The 25,011-nt window shown below is 42.9% G+C and overlaps 1 protein-coding gene across 2 annotated transcripts in view; it reads left to right on the top strand.

Annotated features, from left to right (window-relative positions):
* The window catches only part of LOC142390413 (paired box protein Pax-7-like), a 127,473-nt gene that overhangs the window by 98,911 nt on the left and 3,551 nt on the right, over positions 1–25,011 (top strand). For both annotated transcript variants that reach the window (XM_075475826.1, XM_075475825.1), the window contains exon 8: positions 6,242–6,509. In XM_075475826.1, coding sequence (XP_075331941.1) covers positions 6,242–6,509 — 268 coding nt within the window. The remainder of the gene's footprint in view (positions 1–6,241; positions 6,510–25,011) is intronic.

The raw sequence follows: 25,011 nt of genomic DNA, 5'->3' as shown, positions 1-25,011 counted from the left end.
TATTTTTTCCGTAAATGTAGATTTGAATAACACTGTTCAGTGTTGAGTTATGAACTTGATTTTGAGATCCAAATTCATGGATACACATTGTAAAGGCAACAACACACTGCAGCCTGATGTTCATGTATCTTTCTCATAGCTGAAGATGTTCTGAGACGGCTCAGGTCCTTCAGTGTCTGCAGTGATATGATGAGTATGTTTTATCACACTATCATTGAAAGTGCACTGTTCTATGCTGCTGTCTGCTGGGGGAGTTGCACTACAGACACAAACTGTAGGCGCCTGGACAAACTGGTGAAAAAGGCTGGTTCTGTTGTAGGCAGAAGGCTGGACCCTCTCAGTGCTGTGGTGGAGCAGCGGATGAGGAGGAAGTTAGATTCTGTGATGGAGAATAATAAACATCCTCTCCACAGCATCCTGCAGGACAGAGGAGCAGCTGCAGTGAGAGGCTGCAGGACTGAGAGCTTCAGGAGGTCCTTTGTCCCCACAGCCAGAAGGCTTTTTAACAGGGACTGCTGAGTTCTTCTCAAATTTATTGATTGATTTTTATTTATTTGTTTATTTTGCCATTTACTCATTTATTATTATTTAGTTAGTAGTAGTATTATTATTGTTGTTTTATTGTTGTTAATTCAATCATTGTAAATATATAAAAAAATGTTGAGCTACTTGACGAATTTGAATTTCCCCCATTGGGGGATAAATAAAGTATTATTCTATTCTATTCTATTCTACTCTCCATGCACATGTGACATTATTGTTGTCATTACGGGAACGTGTGCTTCTCTTTCTCCCAACAGCTCATTTTTTGTTTTCCGTTTCTCATTTTGAAAATAAAAAACGTTTCTCCTTTTATTATTGGTCATCAGGAAACGGCTTCTTTTGGCCGTCATATACACGGACCCTTCAACACAGTTAGCCTACTTTGAGACTTTGAAAATAAGACAACATGAAAAAAGACACCATTTTTCTTTATTCATCAGAAACACAATTCTTTAATATTTATTAATGCACACTTTTCCAGACATAAAAGGTACAATAATAACTTTGCACCGTTTTCCAGCATTTATCAACACTTATCTTCAGACATGTCAAATATTTAAAGTAGGTGTACTTATGTCAACTCTGATAAACAATATAATTATGGAAAGAAATTAATGATAAATAAATCAAAATTTATTCTTTAAGATAGATTCTTTACATGTGACCATTAAGTGAGTAATTATCAACAGTTCTACACTCAGGCAGCCGACTGCAGTAGCTCTTAATATATCGTGTCTTTCTTTGCATAGCTTTATTATATGAAAACACAGATTTTACAAACATGTTTCTTTGCTGGTTTGGATGCTTTCTGTTGATAATTCTGGCAACATCTGTAATGATATGCCATGGTGATTTGAAAATTGTTTGCATGCTGGAGCAACAAACTGGGCTTTTCTTCATATACACAATATACAATCATTGTAAATAGTAATAATTTTTTGAGCTACTTGACTAATTTGAATTCCCCCCATTGGGGGATGAATAAAGTATTTTTCTATTCTATTTCTATTCTATCTGCTACATTTCAATGGTCTAAATGTTTGTCAAATGGTTTTTATTTCAATTTAGTTCATCTATCTAGAACAATAGCCTCTGTTTAATAATGAGTTATACTGCAGAATAATAATATTATCCCTTTGGAGATTAATGAAGGATTATTGAATTGGATTTAATTGAATATATCCTGTTTTTAACAGGAGGAGAGGAGTTTTACCTTGTTCATAGGAATATTTGTGTATGAAACAGAGAAGAAATGATGAAACTTCAGCCAGGACACTAATATGAGCTTTTATATGATTGTCATCAGCTCTTGTCCACTTCTAGATTCCTGCTTGTCTCCCATTTGAAGGTTTCTCTCTGCAGCTTTGTGAAAATCTCTTCACAGGAAATAAAGGCAAGGCCAGTTTATTTGTAGAGCACAATTCGTACACAAGGCAATTCAAAGTGCTTTAGAGCTACATAAAATCACAAGAAGGCAAATAAAATCATTCCAAAAAACATAAAAAATAATCATTAATTAATTAATTTAAAAGTGAAGAGTGCAGATAAAATACTTTCAGGTGTCATATGCACAGCTAAATAGAACTGTTTTCAGCCTGGATTTAAACATTGTCAGAGTTGAGGCCTGTCTCACATCTTCTGGAAGGCTGTTCCAGATTTTAGGAGCATAAAACTGAAACGCAGCCTCACCTTGTTTAGTCCTGACTCTGGGCACCAGCAGGAGACCCCTCCCTGAGGCAGCAGACCCCTCCCTGAGGCAGGAGACCCCTCCCTGAGGTTCTCAGAGCCCGAGTTGGTTCATATGGCTCTAACATGTCAGAGATGTACTTTGGCGCTTGACCATGAAGACACTTGTACACAAGCAGAGCTGTTTTAAAGTCTATTCTCTGAGCGACAGGAAGCCAGTGCAGAGACCTGAGCACTGGACTAATATGGTGGTTTTTCCTGGTTCTAGTCAGGACTCGAGCAGCAGCGTTCTGGATGTACTGCAGCTGTCTTACAGCCCGTTTAGAGCCCAGTGAGCAGGCCGTTACAGCAGTCTAACCTGCTGGAGACAAACGCATGGATCAGTCTCTCTAAGTCTGCTTTAGACACTATTCCTTTGATTCTGGCAATGTTTTTTAGATGGTAAAAAGCTGCTGATGTTACAGATTTAATGTGGCTGTTAAAGTTCAGGTCTGAGTCCAATATTACCCCGAGATTTCTAACCTGATTATTAGGTTTTAGAGAGAGAGTCTCAAGGTGACTGATAACACTTTCTCTTTGTTTCTGTGGGCCACAGACAATGATTTCAGTTTTGTCTGAGTTTAGCTGGAGGAAATTGTTTTGCATCCACACACTGATCTGTTCGATGCAGCGACACAGTGTATCTACAGGCCCGTGTTCTCCTGCCGTCAGTGACACGTAGATCTGAGCGTCATCTGCATAGTTGTGGTAGGACACATTATAGCTGCGTATTAGCTGGCCTAGTGGAAGCATGTACAGATTGAACAATAGGGGTCCCAGGATTGACCCCTGGGGAACCCCACAGGTCATAGCCATTTGGTGTGAGACACAGTTACCAATTTAAAAAAAATACTTCCTGTCCTGGAGATAGGACTTGAACCAGTTTAAAGCACGACCAGAGATTCCCACCCAGTCTTCTAACCTCTATAATAAGATCGCATATAAAGGATATAAGAGCTTGTTTCTGTTTGACTGAGTGTCACCACAAACCAGATTGCTTTTATTACTAATCTACACACACAGAACTTTGTTGTTGTACTGCAGATATCCAAAAGAGACAATCATGAGACATGGAAATGGCAGCCAGTTGTATGATTAATTGTGTTATGTGAAATTTGCCTTTCAGTTCAGCCAGGTTCTGAGTGTAGTTATTTAGAAAATATTGAAATATTTCATCATGAAATTGAATTGAATTTCTTTTTCATGGCTGATAGGGAAGTTGGGATTTTCAGGATTACTGCCCGTTGTGAAGCAGCATAAAATGATTTAATAATTACTTATGATTGCGTCAGATAATCTGCTGTCCAATTGATGTGCTTAAAATGCTTTGAAATTACCGTTCCCCCTCTGATTCCAAACACAAGAGATGAAAAGGACGAGTGATAAATCACATTTGATATAAACAACATCTCAGTATCATTCTTAATCCCAGTTGCTTTATCCGCCCACAACAGATGCTCAATCTGACACTTTGAGGTACATCATGGGGAAGCAAGTGTAATAGCTAGAGTAATGTTATGTAATGACACATAACAAAAAATGTGTTATTCCTCGATTAGTTGAACATACGTACCTAAATTGTCCTCAGCTACTATTTTGAGCTAAGCACCAAGCTGAAAGCTAAAATAAAAAAAAGGGGAAAAAATAGATGATGTGGGGGATAGGCTTTTAAAGTAGGACAGGAACAGAGAAAAATGTACAGTGTGTCACAGAGATAAACATATCACATCTGCACACTCTGTTTTCCTTTAATCTCTTCATCTGTTAAAAACTCCTCACAGTTTGAAATGTAATTTCATCATCTTGTCCACCACAATGTCTTTCTGTGTTTGCGTTTTTTATATTTCACTACCTCCCATCCTTTGAGTCGAGAGATGACCTTGACTCACATGCATCTACACAGTATTGGCATATTTTCATACTGAACACTTAAGAGGTTTAACTTTCTAACTCTTTTGCATAGGAAGAACAACAGTGTTTTATTGTACAGTGTGACCACTGTAGTTCTGTATCTACAAAAAGTATTAAATCTTGTCATTTATGAGATAACAGTTAATATATATTCAGGTCTATTTAAAAAAGGTAGCAGACAGATCAGTAGTAAGGGTTTCTTTTCTGCACCTAAAGGTAAAAGTACCCACTAAGGTACTGAAATGGTCTTTCAGGTAAATAATGTGGACCTTCATTTATTGAAGGTCCACATTATTTAAACTTGTAGTAAAGTTTAAAGTGTTTGCCGCCTATCTCTTTTTGGATACTCGGCGATGGAATCTTCTGAATTTGATTTCGCAGTACAAACAAAGATGCTTGGAAAGCTCATCCTTTTGAGGATTATTTTTGTATGTGCAGTGACTGCTAGGTGTCCTGTGGTTGCAGAAAAACAAGCCCTGGTGGCAGATCGCTAACAGAGGACATGATTGGCCACTGTATAAATCAAACTTAAATAACATGTATTGAATAGAGTCATCCAAGAACAATGTATGTGTTTATGTATTAAGCAGATGCTTTTATCCAAAGTGACTTACAATTGAAAATATATATAACACTAGAAAGCTGCAAGCAGCTGTATGCGGGACCGAGATGTGCGCACACTGGGGCATGCGCTGGACGTGGTTGCTACATCGTAGTCGCACAGCTCTGCCCACACGCACGATACCCTCTGCGTACGTACGAGCACATAATAACCCCAATGTGGAGGGGTTTTTGAACATTTCTAGGGGGCGCCAATGAGCCATTTTGCTCCGCCCACACACGATACCCTTTACATACGTACGAGGTCGTCAGGGTGGACGTGTGTGCCAAGTTTCATGACCTTGAGTTTCTCCATGATTTTTTCCCCCCATGTCTTAAGAGTAACCTGGCCAAGTTTGAAGCTTGTAATATTAAATCCGGAGGACTAGTTCGATCATATGCAAGGCGTGTAATCGGGCAAAAATGGCACGAAAACGCACTTTCCATCCAAAATGGCCGCCTTCCTGTGGACGTGGGACCATGAGACTTTTTTGTGCGTCTGGGCATGATGAATGAGTGTATCGAATTTTGTTGTCCCATACAAAACTAACCCCATTGCGGGGACCATTTTTAAGCATCGTAGGGGGTGCTACAGAGTCAATGAGCGACTCCCAAAAACATAAAGTTTAGATTCTTTCATGTCCTCGACTGGCTGGTGGTGCTTGCAAAATTTCAAGAGTTTTCGAGCACCTTTTGCAAAGATTAAGATGGTGGAATAATAATAAACCTTACAGATACAATAGGGTCCTTGCAGTTTCACTGCTCGGTCCCTAATTACAGCTAATATCAAAGCTAACAATAATCTACATAGAAGGAAACCACAAGTCAGACTCTGTCAGAGGTGACAGTGTAGAGATAGAGTGCAGGCATAGAGGGAAGTACAGAAAGATAAAGTGCAGTAGGGGGGGTAGGGAGGTACAGGGTAAGTGCTAGGACAGGAGATGCTCTCTGAAGAGCTGGGTCTTCAAGAGTTTCTTAAAGATATTCAGGGACGCCCCTGTTCTGGTAGCGCTCTGTAGGTCATTCCACCATCGAAGAACGACACACGAACAGAGTCTGGATTGTCTTCAGCATGGTGTAGGCACTGCTAGACGACAATCCTGTAACGACCGGAGTGACCGAGTTGTGACGTAAGCCTTTGCAAGAGCAATGAGCAATGTATATGATGTAAGAACACATGTATGAACAAGGCAGATATTAGATTATAACATCTTATTTTAGTAATGACACTATAATAAAAACTCTGTCATTAAAATTTTAAAAGACTGGTCATGAATATTCAAACAGTAGTTCTTAACCCTTTAATGTCTCTGTAAAAAAAGTAAGTTTCTTTGCTTTTTTTTTCATTTCCTTAGGCAATATTAAAAAGCATCATTGTCAATTGTGGGTTAAGATATCTAGCTTCATGTCAAAGCAGTGAACAGAGGAAAATCCTGATGTGCAGTCTCCTCTGTGTTTGCAGGTTATGAGCATCCTGGGTAACCCCAGCAGTGTTTCCTCACAGCCCCAACATGACTTCTCAGTGTCACCACTCCAAAACCCAATGGACTCTTCTTCATCCAATAGCATCTCAGCTAGCTGCAGCCAGCGTTCAGCTGAGGCCTCCATTAAGACAGTGGACAGCCTTCCTTCATCGCAGTCATACTGCCCGCCCACATACAGCACAACCAGCTATGGCATGGATCCAGCTGTGGCAGCTGCCGGCTACCAGTACAGTCAGTATGGCCAGAGTGAGTCTTGTTAGTCCAGATTAATCAAAAGGAACAACATTTTAATACAATACTAACAAGTGGCATAGATGAATAACCAAGTAAAGAGCTAAATTGACCTTGAACAGGATAAAGTGCATACAGAAAATGGATGGATGGATGGATGGATGGATGGATGGATGGATGGATGGATGGATGGATGGATGGGTGGATGGATGGATGGATAGATGGATGGATGGATGGATGGATGGAGCAGCAGATCAGCAGATTAATCCCCAGCCCTACAGTATCCTTAAGCAAGACACTAAACCTCACACTACCCCTGATGTGCTTTTGAGAAAAAACTGCACGAAGTATAGAATCAGAAAAAATATCTGAGCCAGAAATGCTGTGGGTTTTGGGTTTTCTTATTGGTACTGCGACCAAGATAAGAAAGTATTCAAAAGCATGCAAGCCAAGAGGACATTCAAAAAGGAGAACATCATTAATAAAGAAGCTAAATAAGAAATATGTGCATTCCAAAGATATCTGGAATGTAAACTGTATTGTGTTAAAGCCTCCCTGTGCTGAAAATCAACTTTGTCACCTTGAGAGTATATATTTTTTGTTTGTATATGTATATGATTTTTAAATGTTACAAGACATATCACATGCAACATCAGCCATCAGCTCTAAGGCTGGGGATATCGGCTTTACATCCAAAGCGCACCACCCTTACTCTCCAGGAAGCAAGATCACACAACTTGAATATTCTGTATCACATTGTTGGTACCAATCCTGACCATGTGCTGGGTGGGGCACTAACAAATTACATGTAAAGCTAACACAAGAAGGTGGAGAAGCAAAGTGCTGTATTTTCCTTTGGTTGCTAAAATTGCAGACCTGACATGTTTTGTTTGTGACTGTAATAGCATAGGATAAGATTCTGCACGCCTTCATTTTTAATTTAAATATTAAACTACAGCAGGAGTGGATTCAAATTATTTGGAGACATTGGAGTATCCCATCAAAATGACTAGGGAGGACACAGGCCCACAATTTTCAGAAAGCTGTTTAACTAATTAGAAAGTCTGGAGCCAAGTCAATTTTTTTTCATGTGTTTGATCCGATGAGTTAGCATGTTCATTGACACAAGAAAAAAAAAGAAAAAATTATGAGTTAGAAGAAAAAACTAACATTTAAAATGTGTATGAACATGTTGGTATGAACGGAAATGTACAAAATCAAGCTTCTCAAAACTGGGCTAAAACACGCTGATAATGCAGTTAGGGATCAAATTATCCTGAATGTATTCAAACAAATAGGCCGAGGCACATTTGAGTCAAGCTGACTGCTAAATGACTGTTGTACATGATCCAAAGTTCCATCTTTATGCGTCTTTTGTAAAAAATATATAGTGTAATTGTAAATAAATACAGCTGAATTCCAATAAAGCTGTTCACATTCACATATTTTTCTGTTTCTTTTGTCAGAAGACTAAACATGTCAGAAACTGGCACTGAAAATCCGCCAATTAAGACTATGTGTGGCAGTCACCTGGTGGTCCAGTTCAATGGCACTGTTAAGCTTCAGTAAAACAAGTAACTATGCTGGTGATGGTTATCATCAATCAACCTATTATCTAAAAGAGAATTAGACCGAAAGATTGATAGGAGAGCTTCCTTGGACAGCTGTGCTGATGTCATCAGGACCAAGTCAAAAAAGATGGGGCTGGAATCAATGACACTGGAAGTGACACTGGGGTCTTTAGTGGAGAGTATTCTTTAATACCGTGTACACAAGGTCATACAGCTCACATGCATCAGAAGTAAAACCTCAAACAAAGGAAAGCCAGGTCCTATCTATATCCCAAGGTACATGCAGAACAACACATCTATCTTTAGGTGTTATTTTCACCATGTGCAATAAGGAAACTCCAGACATACTGTTTTCTATAAACCTACCGGTGCTATATATCCCAATGTTGACCATTCAAATGTCAATCAGCATCAATCAAATCAGGCTTATCCAAACTTACCATCAAAGATCTCCTTTTAAGTTAACCTCATTAAAAAGTGTTGTTGTTGTGTTAAAGGAGGACTATTACATTTCATGAGGTTTCTGTGATTTGCTCCTCTTGTAATTTTTTGATTTATCACATTCGAATGGTTGGAGAGCAGACACAGTCATGGGTTTTCTGGGGAGTAGCAGCAGGTGTAAATCTGTGGAGAAGACTGTAGCTCTGTGTCCTTCTCTCAGTCCCACGGTTGTCACGTTTTTGGATAACTAATCATTTCCATCATAGTTCTAGAAATGAGAGCTGACCCATCCAAAGTGAAATGGATGCTGTCTCTCCTAATCAGATCAGGTTTTCCCCAGAAAGTTTGCTAATTGTCCATGGTTGTTTCCTGGACTCCACCACCTGAAGGATATGTGGCTAAACATGTCTTCACTGACCAGATTTGGCAGAGGTCCAGGGAAATGATTGACAATTATCCAGAGTTTGAGATTGTTTTTGCAAAGTTACACATTCATGTTAGCCAGCAGTTTCAAATAGGATTTGACATCACTTGCTCTGGCCCCTGTGACGACCCCTCCGCTCCACTAGTTGTCCCTGTTCTCTTTATTGCTTCTTCCCTTCTGCAGAGAGGAAGGCGGAGTGCTCGTCAGACTGATTGAGCCACCTGGGGCTTGTGCTTCAAAAGCTCCTCTCTTGCTAGTTTCGGCCCTCCTGACTTGTGATTGACTTGCAGGGCGGCTGCTGTTTTGTTGTTTTGATCGCTTACACATTCACACACTCAGGCATGCATACACGCCTGACAACTAACCTCCACGTTTCTTTAGTTTAGATTGTTTTGTAAATAAAAGTTATTTTTGGTTATTCTCCCATTTTTGTTGCAGCCTTAGAGCCGGGCTGTGACAAATGGGGGCTCGTCCGATCGTCCGATTATTCGGTGACATTAGAGATCAGCTGTAGCTATAGTTGCGAATAGAGGTGCGATTTTTTTTTTTTTTTTTTTTTTTTTTTTTTTTTGGGAGAAGTTGACGAAAGTGATGTCTGTTGGTTGTTTTGGTCAGTGAGCCAGCTGCTGTAAGTCTGTTTGGAGATCGTGTGTTTTTTTTTTTTTGGCACTGAGTTGTCTGGTCCCGTACGCGGCCGTGGTGAATCACGGTGGTTCTGTCCCTGTTAGGCTTTACAGCGACTTCCCTTTTGGAGTTTGTCGGGGGGTGTTTTTTAGAGTGTCCCTGTTAGGCTTTACAGCGACTTCCCTTTTGGAGTTCGTTGGGGGGTGTTTTTTAGAGTGTTGTGAACGTGGTCAGAGCAGTTGTCTCGGGAGCACATCCGGAGCTGCAAGTGAGTCGCCATTATTTTTTGGTTGCTTTTCCGGGCTCGCGGGCGTTAGTGCATAAGAACCCACCACAAGTAAAGCCTGATTTATACTCGGAAACCAGGTCGTCTGCGTGTGTGTCGCAGTTAACGCAGACATGCCCCCCCCCTACGCAGACACTACGCAGACACTCTGGTGCACCTCCTCAAAATTGTAACTCACCGCAGACAGTGCCGCAGACATCGCCGCAGGGAGGAGAGAAAGGAGGCCTCTGATTGGTCAACTCTACATCCGCTCTACACTATGCGTATATCCGGTTTGCTAACCGGCTAATGGTGACGCTAACCGTGCTAACCGTGACGATTCTTTCGCCTCTCTACCAGCTCCAGTAGTAGCAATATTTCTTCTATTTCTAGATCGATCAGCTGCATCTCAATCAAAGTGCGCATTCGTCCAGTCGCCATTGTTGTTGAATGACCTCCGTAACCGTAACACCCACAATCCTAGCTTGTTCGTGATTGTCCCTCTTGCGTTGTGGCGTGGGATTAACATAGCGCAGACAGCGCTTCAAGGCATAAATCAAAAATAACTGCGTCGTGTCTGCGACAAGCTCACTGCGACACACTGCTGCGAAGTATACACGAGCCTTAACATCCGAAGACCAGGGGGGAGCTTAGCTAGATGTTGGTGAGGCAGTTAGAGGGGCGGTTCTACTGTGACGTTGCGGTGTCTGTGGGGGGCTCAACTCAGCTAATTCAATTCAATTCAATTCATTTTTATTTATATAGCTAAGTGGGCAATTGTAATTTGGTTCGGGTGCATTGGTTGGCGTAACCTGTGTGTGTTGGACAGGTAATTGTGTGTTAGTTGGCATGGCTAGTGTGGAGGAGCTTTTGAGTGATCCGTCCGAGGAGGGGCTGGAGCGCTGCACACGCGACCAGTTACTGAGGATTGCTGATAATTTTGAATTGGAGATCAGTGATAGACGGTCTAAGGAAAGTATCAGAGCTATTATCAAAGCTAATCTGACTGAGTCGGAGGTTATCAAACCTGGTAAATTGCAGGCTGCCGGTACAGTTTCGGAAGCTGTTGTGTCTGGTGATCCTGGTTTAACTTTTGAACAGAAGTGTAAGTTGCTTGAGTTACAGGCTGAGGGGAACAGGCTGGAAGTGGAGGAGCGTAGGCTGAGTTTAGGGGGTGCGGGCTATGCTTCTGGTAGGTCAAATTCTGGTTCGTTTGATGTTGCCAGTAACCTGCGCTTGGTTCCTCAGTTTGGTGAGCGAGATCCGGACACATTTTTCTCCCTGTTTGAGCGCGTGGCTGACAGTAGGGGGTGGACAGATTCAGACCGAACACTGTTGCTACAGTGTGTGTTAACAGGTAAAGCGCAGGAAGCGTACTCTGGTCTCACAGTAGCTGAAAGTAAAGTTTACATCACTGTGAAGGATGCTGTTTTAACCGCTAATGAGTTGGTGCCGGAGGCTTACCGACAAAGGTTTAGGAGCTGGGAGAAGTCTGGGAAGCAGACTCATGTTGAGTTTGCCAGGAAGCTAGAGACTCATTTCAGTCGGTGGTGTGCTTCCTTGGAGGTCAGCACTTTTGGTGACCTTTGTAATTTGGTTGTTCTAGAGCAGTTTAAGAACTCTATTCCCGGTCATATTGCTGTGTACATTAGTGAACATAGGCAAGGCAAGGCAAGGCAATTTTATTTATAGAGCACAATTCATACACAGGGCAATTCAAAGTGCTTCACAGCTACATAAAATCACAAGAAGGCAATAAAATCATTAAAAATAAATAAAAAATAAAATAAAAATAATATAATAAAAACCCATTAAAATAATCATTAATTAATTAAAAAGTGAAGAGTGCAGATAAAATACTTTCAGGTGTCATATGCACAGCTAAATAGAACTGTTTTCAGCCTGGATTTAAACATTGTCAGAGTTGAGGCCTGTCTCACATCTTCTGGAAGACTGTTCCAGATGTTAGGAGCATAAAACTGAAACACAGCCTCACCTTGTTTAGTCCTGACTCTGGGCCCCAGCAGGAGACCCCTCCCTGAGGTTCTCAGAGCCCGAGTTGGTTCATATGGCTTTAACATGTCAGAGATGTACTTTGGCGCTTGACCGTGAAGACACTTGTACACAAGCAGAGCTGTTTTAAAGTCTATTCTCTGAGCGACAGGAAGCCAGCGCAGAGACCTGAGCACTGGACTAATATGGTCGTATTTCCTGGTTCTAGTCAGGACTCGAGCAGCAGCGTTCTGGATGTACTGCAGCTGTCTTACAGCCCGTTTAGAGCCCAGTGAGCAGGCCGTTACAGCAGTCTAACCTGCTGGAGACAAACGCATGGATCAGTCTCTCTAAGTCTGGTTTAGACACTATTCCTTTGATTCTGGCAATGTTTTTTAGATGGTAAAAAGCTGCTGATGTTACTGATTTAATGTGGCTGTTAAAGTTCAGGTCTGAGTCCAATATTACCCCGAGATTTCTAACCTGATTATTAGGTTTTAGAGAGAGAGTCTCAAGGTGACTGATAACACTTTCTCTTTGTTTCTGTGGGCCACAGACAATGATTTCAGTTTTGTCTGAGTTTAGCTGGAGGAAATTGTTTTACATCCACACACTGATCTGTTCCATGCAGCGACACAATGTATCTACAGGCCCGTGTTCTCCTGCCGTCACTGACACGTAGATCTGAGTGTCATCTGCATAATTGTGGTAGGACACATTATAGCTGCGTATTAGCTGGCCTAGTGGAAGCATGTACAGATTGAACAATACGGGTCCCAGGATTGACCCCTGGGGAACCCCACAGGTCATAGCCATTTGGTCTGAGACACAGTTACCAATTTCAACAAAATATTTCCTGTCCTCCAGATAGGACTTGAACCAGTTTAAAGCACGACCAGAGATTCCCACCCAGTCTTCTAACCTCTGTAATAAGATCGCATGGTCAACTGTGTCAAAGGCAGCACTCAGGTCCAGCAGAACTAAGACTGTGACTCTACTTGCATCTGTGTTCAGGCGGATGTCATTTGTCACCTTGATCAGAGCTGTCTCAGTGCTGTGGTGGGGCCTAAAGCCTGATTGGAAAGTATCAAAAGCATTGTTAGACAGGAGAAAGTCACTAAGCTGTTGGTATACAACTTTTTCTAGGACTTTGCCTAAGAATGGCAGGTTTGATATGGGCCGGTAGTTGTTCAGTACTGTGGCATCAAGATTGCTCTTCTTTAGAAGAGGCTTAATGACAGCGGTTTTTAAGGCCTTTGGAAATGTTCCAGTCTGGAGTGAGATGTTGACTAGATGAGCAAGTTGTGGTAACAAACTGCTCAGCACAGACTTTAGGAATCTAGTGGGCAACTCATCAAGGCAGCACGTTGATGAACTCAGACTGCAGATGATCTCTGACTGTTTTGTCAGTAACAGGTGTGAAATGTGTCAGCGCTAGGTGTCTAGCTGGCTGCAGAGTAGTTATTTGTGTTGTGGGAATTATTGCATTTTTAATGCCTTGAACTTTGTCATTAAAGAATATTGCAAACTCATTACACTTGGATGTAGAAATGAGTTCTAAAGGCAGTGAAACTGGAGGGTTTGTTAATCTGTTTACTGTAGCAAACAGGACACGAGAGTTGTTACTGCAGTTTTTGATGATTTCAGAAAAATAACTCTCCCTTGTTCTACGCAAAGTCTGGTTGAACACACATAGCTTTTCTTTGTAAGTCTCATAAAGAACCTGGAGCTTTGACTTGCGCCATTTCCGTTCGGCTCTCCGGCACTCCCTTTTCTGTGCCCTGACCGACTCTTCTTTCCTCCATGGCGCCCTTTGCCTACTTTTAACCATTCTAACCTTGACAGGAGCAATGGTATCCAGAACATTTAAGAGACTTAATGTCTAAGAGTTCAACAGATCATCAACATCAGAACACAGGGTGTTCTCAAACCTAATCATTTCCATAAACTGTGTCCCTGTTCTGTCATTTATGAGTCTTCCCCGAACAACTGCAGACCCAGCTGCTGGTTTGGGTGTAACAGACAGGTCGAAGAAAACACAGAAATTATCAGATAAAGCAACATCGACGACATTCACGTTTGAAATAACAACACCCCTTGAAATGAGCACATCTAGAGTGAGCCCCCTGCTGTGGATGGGCTCAGTCACATGCTGAGTTAGACCAAACATTTCAAGGACAGCAGTGAGCTCTTTAGCTTCCTTGTTATGCGCTACGTCCACATGCACATTCAAGTCCCCTGAAACCAGCTCTTGACCCTTCAGAGATCAAGAACTACAGACCGGTATCCCTTCTACCCTTTCTGTCCAAAACTCTTGAACGTGCTGTCTTCAAACAACTGTCCTCTTACCTCCACCAGAACAACCTCTTGGATCCCTACCAGTCCGGGTTCAAGCTGGGCCACTCAACTGAGACGGCCCTCCTAGCAGTAACTGAGTCACTCCAAACTGCTCGAGCTAACTCTCTCTCCTCTGTCCTGATTCTCCTGGACCTGTCTGCAGCATTTGACACAGTGAACCACGACATCCTTCTCTCTACCCTGGAGGGAATGGGGGTTTCTGGCTCAGCACTCTCCATGTTCTCATCCTACCTGACAGATCGCTTCTACCAGGTCACACTGAGAGGGTCTGTGTCGAAGCCACGTAGGCTCACCACCGGGGTTCCCCAAGGTTCGGTCCTGGGTCCTCTTCTTTTCTCCCTCTACACATCATCTCTTGGTTCTGTCATCCACTCCCATAACTTTTCCTACCACTGCTATGCAGATGACACCCAGCTGATTCTGTCTTTTCCCCCTTCTGACACCCAAGTGGAAGCACGCATTGCTGCGTGCCTGGCAGACATCTCGGGGTGGATGTCGATGCACCACCTTAAGCTCAACCTGGACAAGACTGAGCTGGTGTTTCTCCCGGGGAAGGGCTGCCCATTCAGAGACCTGGCCATCACCATGGATGCCTCTGTGGTGACATCAACCCGAACCGCGAGGAATCTGGGTGTGACCCTGGACGATGAACTGTCGTTCTCGCCAAACATCGCATCAGTGACCCGTTCCTGCCGATTCCTCCTCTACAACATCCGGAGGATTCGCCCCTTCCTCACCGACAAGGCAGCACAGGTGCTCATCCAGGCTCTTGTCATCTCCCGCCTGGACTACTGCAACTCCCTCCTTGCTGGCGCCCCGGCTTCTGCCATCAGACCTCTGGAGCTGGTTCAGAAAGCTGCTGCTCGTCTGGTGTTCAACCTCCCCAAGTTCTCCCACACCACTCCCCTTCTCTGCTCTCTACACTGGCTCCCTGTAGCTGCAGCATCCAGTTTAAGACTCTGGTGCTAGCCTACAGGGCAGTGGAAGGAACAGCTCCTTCATACCTCCAGGCTATGGTCAAGCCCTACACCCCCGCCCGACCACTTCGCTCTGCGGCCACCAGGCGCCTGGCTGCCCCGTCACTCAGGGGTCCCTGCGCACGATCGACACGGTCACGGCTTTTCTCTGTTCTGGCACCCCGATGGTGGAACGATCTCCCGACTGATATCAGGACAGCTGAGTCGCTGCCCATCTTTCGCCGTAGGCTGAAAACCCACCTCTTCAAGAAAAACTTCCCTGATCCGCCCTCTTAGGACAGCACCTGCGCCGTCCTAGTTCCTTACACACTTATTGTTTCCTCCACCACTGGCACCCTCTATATTTTCATTACCCCCTACCCGAACCAGGGTTTGCATCCCCACCCCGCTGTGACTGGTGTGCAGTTGGTGAGAGGCTGGTTGGTTATCGCACTTACTCTAGCACTAGTTTTGCTCTTAGCTGTTTGGTAGTGGAAGGAAATGCACTTATGATTTCTTGTGACCTGAAGTTCTTTTGCCTACCGATGTTGAACGCACTTATTGTAAGTCGCTTTGGTTAAAAGCGTCTGCAAAATGACCGTAATGTAATGTAATGTAATGTAATGACTAAACAGTCAAAAGCAGTGCACACAATTGAAAGTAGTTCAGTAAAATCATCAATAAAATAATTCTGTGGTGGTTTATAAATGGTGATATAAAGTATGGAAGATTGTTTTATCTCCATTTTGAATGACACATACTCAAATGATGAAAAAAACCCAAATGACAACTTGTGGGTGGGTATATTGTCCCTGAACATGGCACAAACACCCCCACCCCTCTGGTTTTCTCGTGTTTCAGACACAAAATTTAAGTGAGGTGGACTAGACTCAATCAGGACTGCATTTGCTGTGTTTTTGTCGAGCCACGTCTCAGTTAAAAACATAAAATCAAGATTGTGAGAGGAAATAAAACTATTAATTAAGAATGATTTGTTACTTAAAGATCTGACATTGAGTACTGCGTGTTTGAGATTAGTTATAGTTGAACTGGACGCTGTGTTCTTGCAAGGGATATGGATAAGATTTCTCTGATTGGACAGTCTGATTGTCCCCCTCTTCACACCATCCTTGGACCTCTGGTTGAGATGGTGTTTACCAACACAGAGGCCCTTAGTGTCCTAGACAACAGCATTGACGCTGTTGGAAATGACAGCTGTGGGCACCGGTGGTGGGGGCCAAGCTGGGGGGGCTTTGGTCGATGGAGTAGGCTGGGAAGGGAGAGGGGCTCGATGCTTCTTTGAGGATAGAATTCTTGATCTTGCCATGTTTGGCGTAAGAGGAACCATTTTAATCCCCGATTTCACCAAGCTTTCAAGGTGATCAGGAAGTCTCCTGGGTGACGGTGGAGAAGAGAACGATGGTGAAACATCTCTGGAGGGTGTGGATGCAGCAGGTGGGTCCCAGGCCTAAAGTGACATAAACATAAAGTGAAGACTGCTGCCAAGGCCGCTAAGCTGGCAGATGAGTATGTGCTTACACACTGAGGTGGCCGTGAGTACCACTCTCGGGATGATTTTGGTTACCGGGGAGGTGGTAACAGCAGACCAGAACGGGTTACATATGGTCAAGTACAGTTTGACTCAACTAACACATGCCATTATTGCAAAGGCAGGGGGCATTGGAAAGGTGAATGTCCTAAACGGAGGAATAGTGGTCCAGGTTAAATCTGTTGCTCTTGCTGCCTCTGACCAACGTGTTAGTCCTGTCACTTCCTCCTCCCAGCAGGTGCAAGCTGGAGGTAGGTGCAGTTTGGATAAGGCTGATTTCTCAGCTTTTGTCTCAGATGGCTATGTGTCACTGGTTGGGAGTGATGTCACTGTGCCGGTAAAAATTCTGAGAGATACAGGGGCTTTTGACTCATATTGTGAGTTCTGTGTTGCCTTTTTCTGAGGAAACCAATACCGGAGACTCTATTTTGATGCAGGGAATGGGGCTAACGATGTTGCCAGTTCCGCTGCATAAACTGACGCTGCACTGTGGGTTGGTTCAGGGGAGGTTACCATGGGGGTGGGTCCTGCACTTCCCCTTAAGGGGGTGGATATTATTCTTGGTAATGATCTTGCTGGGAGACATGTGTGGGCTGATGGTCTGCCACCTCCACCCATAGTAACATCTTCACCTGTTGTTACAGGAAAGCCAGATCAGAGTGCTCAGTGTTTTTCTGGAGTTTTCACGGCCTGTGCGGTGACACGAGCTATGTGCCGTGTTGAGTCGGAGTCTAATACTGACCGTGAGGATGAGAGAGCAGGAGAAAGTGAGGGTTTTCTCTGTAGACATCCCTGAGTCTCTTTTGTCTGTTTCTCGCAGTGACCTGCTGGCGGAGCAGAGAGCAGATCCCTCTCTGAGTCAGTTGTTTGATCAGGTTCTCACTGTTGAGGAGGCAGAGAGTGTTGCAAGTAGGTACGTGTTGAAGGATGAGATGTTGGTGCGGAAATGGTTGCTGCATGGGGAAAACTTTGTTGGTGACCCGGTCTGGCAGATTGTTGTTCCTTCCAAGTTTCGCAGTGAGGTGCTGAAGGCTTCCCATGATCAGTCTGGGCATCTGGGTGTCCACAAGACTTATAATTACATTCTGCTGTACTTTTTCTGGCCTTGGTTAAAAAAGGATGTGTCAAGGTACATTAGAACATGTCAGATGACCGGTAAGCCAAACCAAAGTATTAAACCGGGACGTAGGAAGTCCACACAACTTTGTCATGTCAATTTATTGAAACCTTATTATACTCGGCAGGTCTACACATCCAAAAGTGAGGAACAACTGGCCGAACAGAGAAATGCAGCGAGGGAGTGTTGCTTGGCTGACTGGGGTTTTGCAGTATGGTGTGTGCCCTCTTTGAGTTCCAGAGGGGAACTTTGTTTTTATGGGGGGGGGGGCATGCATACACGCCTGACAACTAACCTCCACGTTTCTTTAGTTTAGATTGTTTTGTAAATAAAAGTTATTTTTGGAAACTTTCGTCTTTCTCCCATTTTTGTTGCAGCCTCAGAGCTGGGCTGTGACACCCCTTAAATACATATGAATATGGTAGCTGGGGTCTCTAATGCCACTGACTATGACTATGACTACTGACTATGGAGCAGCAGTTACTAGGATTTTTTTCTCAGAAGGTGTGTTGATAAGTGGTTGAAATCTATTAGAAACATGGACAGGCACTTTAGTCTATGCCTCCTCCTCACTCATCTGGCCCGGGGTCCTGGCTGCACAGTCTGCTGGAGGAGAGCTAACAGCATTAGACGCTAGGTCGCTCCACACTGACTCATGGGGCCTGGCTAGCTTCCGGGTTGTTTTCAATAGTTCTGAGCTGAACTTCTAATGCAGGGAGCTTTGTCTCCAAAGCTACATAAGTCACATTTGTTATGCCAACTATTATTGCCAAAAAAAAGCAGAGGAGTAGCTAAATATCTGACAAACTTACAAAGTGAAAGCAGAAGATGGAGGGAGCAAGCAAGCAGTAATGCTAAGCTAGTGGACCTCAGAGATACCAATAGAAAAGCAGTACCTTTCAAAACACAGTTTCCAAGAAAAAAGGTGGTAGAGAAGAACACAGGTTTGTTGTAGAGTTGGAGACCATAACCACGTAAATCTGATTGATACTCTGCATAAGTTCTACCAGCATATCACCACTAAGACACAAACAGACATGCATATTCAGGGCTGTCCCCTGTCCAAACCTTTGGCTGAAGCGTACCCCAGCTGCCTTTGGACAAGAGGTGGGGTACACCCTTGACAGGTGACCAATCTATCTCAGGGAGACAAATGAGAAAAACAGCTATAGACACTCACACTCACTCCTAGGGTCAATTTAGAATCACCAATTAACTAATGTGCTGTCATGTCTGTTGGTTTTTGCCATGTTTTTAGTTTGTGTTCAGTTCTTACCTTTTACCATGTCTTTGTTTTAAGTTTTAGGTCCAGGTTGTCATTTTAGTTCTGCCTTGCCCTGCCATCAGCTTCACTTCCCTCACCTGTGTTTTCCCCATCAGCTGCACTCAATCACTAATCACCCTCCACAGTATTTAGTCTCCAGGTCTTTCCATGTTCTTTGTCAGATCTTATCCGTCTTACACCCTTCATAGCCCTCATGCCACGCCACGCCACGCCACGCCACGCCATGCCCCGTCCTCGCTAAGCTAAGTATTTATTCCATGCCATGTCAAGTGACTTTCTTTTGTTAAAGGGACACTATGTAATATATTAAGTCATTTATTATCTCAAATCAACATATTCATTCATAAATTAGTTCTCATTGGTGTAAAATGATCTCTGTCAACAATCTCACTGATCCTCCTGAGTGAAGAATAACTTGTCTGTATCTACATAGAGCGGGCGAGCTCTATGGAGGCTGCCATGTCCTTCCGGTCTATGAAAAACGACGAAGTGCCGAGAGGGACATAAAGCACTTTGAATCGCGATTTCCCCAACGCCAGGCCTGCAAGCGGAAATGACGTCATTGTGACATAATTTCCGCCGAATGGCTTATTACAGCCGCTAATGCTAAATAGATTTTATCTCGTAAATGATCCCACTAATAATGCATTGATTGTTACCAAACTTCTGCCGTAGTACACATAGGCTCTTAACTCACAAAACGAGGCATTAGAAAGTTTGTAAGTTTACCGGGAGTTTATTTAAAAGAACACTTTCCAGATAGTAACTACACACTGCTGCTAACGCTACTGCTGCGTCCACGTCACTTCCGGTAACTCCCGGAATGTGACTAATTGCATTGTTTGCACACCAAAGGCTATGTCAACTTATGTTATCTGACATGTCATCTGTCATCTGTATTTATAGTGTTATTGTATGTGTGTTATGTAATCCTTTGTACTGTGTGTCTTGATTTCTTTTTGTTTGTATGGACCTTGAGTCTGAAGCTATAGCTTCTTGAATCTTGACACATACCGCCTGCCGTAGTTCAAGAAGTTGCAACGCACATGTGAAAACGCGAGGCGCTAGAGAGCAAATTCATTCGACTTTGCAAAATAAAATTGCACCACTAGATGGGGGAAGAAATTACACAGCGTCCCTTTAATTCACATTTTAGTTTTTGAATCCGGCTCAGCAGCGCTTTTTGTTTAACCACGTTTTGTTTTGTTTTCTCTTGAAAGTCCGCATCCGCATCCTTGAAAGTCCGCATCCGCATCCTTCCTCAAAACCACCCATTCTGACACCACTGCGTGGTCTTGGATCGTAGAAGGTACACATGCATGCAGAGAACATGCCAACTTCACACTGGTGCTAACCACCACACCACTGGGCAGCCCAACAGCAATAATTAATGATGAAATTAGTGTTAATACAGAAAACCACTTATTTCTCACATCACAATGTTTTTATTTATCATAGAACATCAAAAGCACATGAAATGTTAACAGTGAGACATTTTACCATTTCATAAAAAATTATAGCCAACATTAATTTGATGGCAGCAACACGTCTCACAAAAGTTGGAACAGGTCCATGTTTCCCACCGTGTAGCATCCCCTCTTCTTTGAACAACATCTGTAAACATCTGGGAACTGATGAGACCAGCTGCTGGACCTTTGGGTGGCAGGAATAGTGTCCCATTCTTGTCTGATATATTGTAGCTGCTCAGCAGTCCTGGCTCTTCTTTGCCATATTTAGTGTTTTGTGATGCTCCAAATGTTTTTAGTTGGTGAAAGGTCTGGACTGCGGGCAGAACAGTCCAGCACCCAGACTCCTCTACTACAAAACCATGCTGTTGGAACAGATGCAGTGTGGTTTACCATTTTGTTACTGAAATATGCAAGGTCTTCCCTGAAAAAGGTGTCTGGATGGGAGCATAGTTTTCCACTTTGCATCAGTACATCTTAAATGAGCTTTGGTCCAAAGAAGACGGCAGTGTTTCTGGATCATGTTCACATGTGGCTTCTTCTCTGCATGCTTCTCTACAAGCCTTAATCTGCATCTGTGGATGTTACTTTGAGCTGTGTTCACAGACAATGATTCCTGGAAGTGTTCCTGAGCCCATGCAGTGATTTCCAGGACAGAATCAGCTCTGTTTTTAATGCAGAGCTGCCTGAGGGCCCGATGTTCAGCTGTGTTCCTGTTCTCCTGAGATGTGTCCAGATTCTCTGAATCTTTTGATATTATCTACTGTAGATGATGGAAAATTCAAAGTTTTCACAATTTTCCTTTACATGTTTCTGTTTAGTACCATTTACTTTTCCAGCCTTTTATTTCCTTTGTCCCAACTTTTTTGAGATGCGTTGCTGCCATCACATTCAAGATGACCTAATATTTTTTTTAAAACAGTAAAATGTCCCACATTTAACATTCATGTTTTCTGTGTTCTATTGTGGAAAAAGAAAAGGATAATGAAATTTGCAATTAATTTTAATTCACATTTTAAAAAGAGTTCTAAAGTGTTTTGGAATTGGGGTGATAAATCTGACATGGAATGAGAGCTAAAATGCTTCGTTTTATTTCTACCCATCTAGAAACCATCTTTGATAACAATTTTAAGTCATTTTTCATACACGTCAACGTACCCAAATTTCACAGTTCCACAAATGTGTGAAATTTTTGTTATTTTTGGCACCATTTGTGCTTCATTACTTCTTAATTACATTGAGAAGTGAACTCAGAGAGTAATTACTGAGATTCTGAATCCATTAACTCAGAAGACAATGTTGCAACATAACATATTATTTCAACTCCAACATCACAATATGCATAATATAATGTAATAGTATGAGGGCGTCACATGGGACAAATGTCATTGCAGAATATGTAATGGAGTATCTGTACAGTGTTGTTTTATTACTTTGGCTTCTGAATGCTTCTTCCACATCTGACACATAAAATCATAAATAACGAGATTAACCTGACCGACTGGAGCTGCAGAAAACTCTCAGTCTACTGAGTGATGCTATCTCTGGTCTCATTGTTGAGGATAAAAAAAGAAAAAAACAAGATTTCAAGTCAAGCCAAATTTATTTGTATAGCACATTTTAAAACTCCAGCAGCAGCGTTCTGGATGAGCTGCAGATGTTTAATGCTCTTTTTGGGAAGTCCAGTTAAAAGATCATTACAGTGATGGAGTCTACTGGAGATGAATGCATGGATGAGTTTCTCCTGGTCTGTTTGGGAGAGGAAACCTTTAATTCTGTTGATGTTTCTGAGATGGTAAAAAGCTGCCTTGGTGACAGCTTTGATGTGGCTGCTGAAAGTCAGATCTGAGTCTATCCACACTCCGAGGTTACCAACTTGGTCAGTGATTGTAAGGTCCCGAGTCTCAAGATATTTACCAACGCTGACCCTCTTCTCTTTGCTACCAAACAGAATGATCTCAGTTTTGTCTTCATTTAATTGTAGAAAATTCTCTCTCATCCAGGTGTTTACTTCATTATATTTATGTCTTTAATTATCACTCAAGGGATTTATTCAACCTGCTTAAACCTGGACCAGATGCAACTGGTGGAGACAAAGATGGGGAGACCAGAGAATTTTGATCTGAGCTCCAACTGTTTTGTCAAAGCTGGCTTGCTGAAATGCATATTCTTAGGTGGCTCCAAACAAAGTGACAGGGTCATGTTCGTTGGAGTTTGAATACAGTTTATTAAAAACAGTATAGTCACAGAAATATATACTCTTAAGATCAGAAAAATCTACTTGAATGATCTACTGGTTTTTGATTTGGAATTATTTGGGATGTATTTCAGAGTTAAGTACTTGCTGTCAAGTCACTCCTAAGTTGTTCCTGTGTAGTTATTTTATAACCAGGCATTTGTTTGTATGTGTGTGTGTGTATTTTTTCTATATTCATAAAATCCAAAATCAAGGCGCCTACTATATTTGTCAAACAGATTTTTTGGGGACTGAATGGTGAGCCCCGTATGTTTAAAGAGAATTTTGTGGGTCAAAACTTGGTTTTATGGTTAGAGTCGGAGCAGGTTATGATTAAGTTTAGGGTGAGGATTAGGTAATGCATTCAGGGGTGATGGTTAGAAAAAGGAGCAGGGGGAATGCATTGTGCCAATGCTGAACCTGTAAGACAAACCCCCCCCCACAATTGTTGTGTGTGTGTGTGTGTGCGTGTGTGTGTGTACAATATTGCAAAGTGGTTCTGAAAAACATAGAAAACATTGCAGACTCCTGGAACATGTATTGTTACAGAACAATTTGTTGTACATCTCGTCACACAGACTGACAATGTTTGACAGACACAAGCAGCCAACACTCAAGCTTACACAGACAGGAAGTAGTCCCAGGAATAACTCTGAAAGCTGGTGTTAATGCCAGAGTGGTGGATGCTTCCCCTCCCTGGTTCAGCTGGCGATAACTTCTTTGACAGCTGGACTGACAGAGGTGATGTGACGGATTTTGTGTATGTACACGGGGGGGGGGGGGGGGGGGGTAAATATGGTGTGTCAGTTCAGAAGCTAATGTGCACATAAAGGAAACTGTCACATCTATGCTGAGGAGAGAAATAAATAAGAGCACCTATGGGTGGGCATGTCCATCTGTCAAGATGCCAGTCACCGAGACAGCGAGTGGGGGAGCAGTGTGTTTGTGTTTCACAAGGGCTTAGTGAGGCCCTTTAAAGGAAGCTGTTTTCTCTGTCAACCAGGTTTATACCTTAAATCCTTGTTGAGTGTTCAAATTGAGAGTCCTTTGCCTCTGAGATAGAGCTTGATTACACACACTAACCCACTTGCACAAACACAAGTACACTCACAGACATGACAGCTGTTTCACCAGTATGTACTTTGATCTGTCAGGCCCTTCCTGCGTGGGATCAAGAAAAAAAGTCAAATGTCTTCAGTAAACTGTTAAACCTGTCTGTAGGAGGGTGAGGAGAGGATAAAAAGCCAAACCAAACCACAAAAGTCATAGATCAGACACAGATTAATCTCTGTTAACGACGCTTATTGCTCTTAAAAATTATTGAAAAACTAAAAACACAACTTGAAATAAATTTCCTTAAGGATATCTGCCAGAAATACAGGAATTATATTCATACTGGATGATTGCCAACATTCCACTGCAATACAAGGATTAACAAAAAATAAAGTAGGAGCGGGTTTGGGATGGCACCACACTGTAGATAGAGTATGACCAGAAGTTGGTGACAGTCAACATTTTTCTGCCTTGCTTCCAGTCACACAGACCTTACACCCTCCCTGGATCCACAGCTTCCCTGTCACACCTCTACAGTGTCATCTTATATCTCATTCATGGATCTTTGCACAGCCTCACCAACATCTCCCCCCACATCAGGACACACCTGGACCATGTCTGCCCCCCCCCAGCATGTCTGTTGGCCGGTGAAAAAGCAGCTGTAGGGTGAACCAGAAGGTCCAGATGGTGACGGCCCAGGGCCCTGAAGACCTATTTGGGATTCTACAGCACCTCTTTAACCTTAGCCTGAGCCAGGAGACAGTTCCAGTGTTGTGGAAGACATCCTGCCTTGTACCTGTACCTAAAAATCTCAGTGACTACAGATGAGTTACCCCAAACATCCCACATTATGAAAGTGATGTGAACAAGTGAACACCTATCAGGGCTCACAACAGTTTGCTTATCATTCTGGAGTTGGTGCAGAAAATGGAATCATCTTCCTGCTTCAAAACAGGCAGCAGCATGAGAATCATGTTCTGTCAGCTCTCCAATGCTTTTACCTTGATCCAGCCTGTACTGTTGTGCAAGAAGCTGCAAAAAAATACCAGTGGATACCTCCAAAATCACCAGGGGCCTCATGTACAAAGGGTGGGTACGCACAAAAAAATGGCAACGCACCTTTTCACGTCAACGATCAGATGTATCGAGAGTGAAATGACCGTGGAAATGTGCGGTGCCT

This window comes from Odontesthes bonariensis, chromosome 10 (assembly GCF_027942865.1).
Source record: "Odontesthes bonariensis isolate fOdoBon6 chromosome 10, fOdoBon6.hap1, whole genome shotgun sequence".
Taxonomy (NCBI): Eukaryota; Metazoa; Chordata; class Actinopteri; order Atheriniformes; family Atherinopsidae; genus Odontesthes; species Odontesthes bonariensis.
The sequence above is the reverse complement of the archived record's forward strand: the minus strand, read 5'-3'. Positions and strand labels throughout refer to the sequence as shown.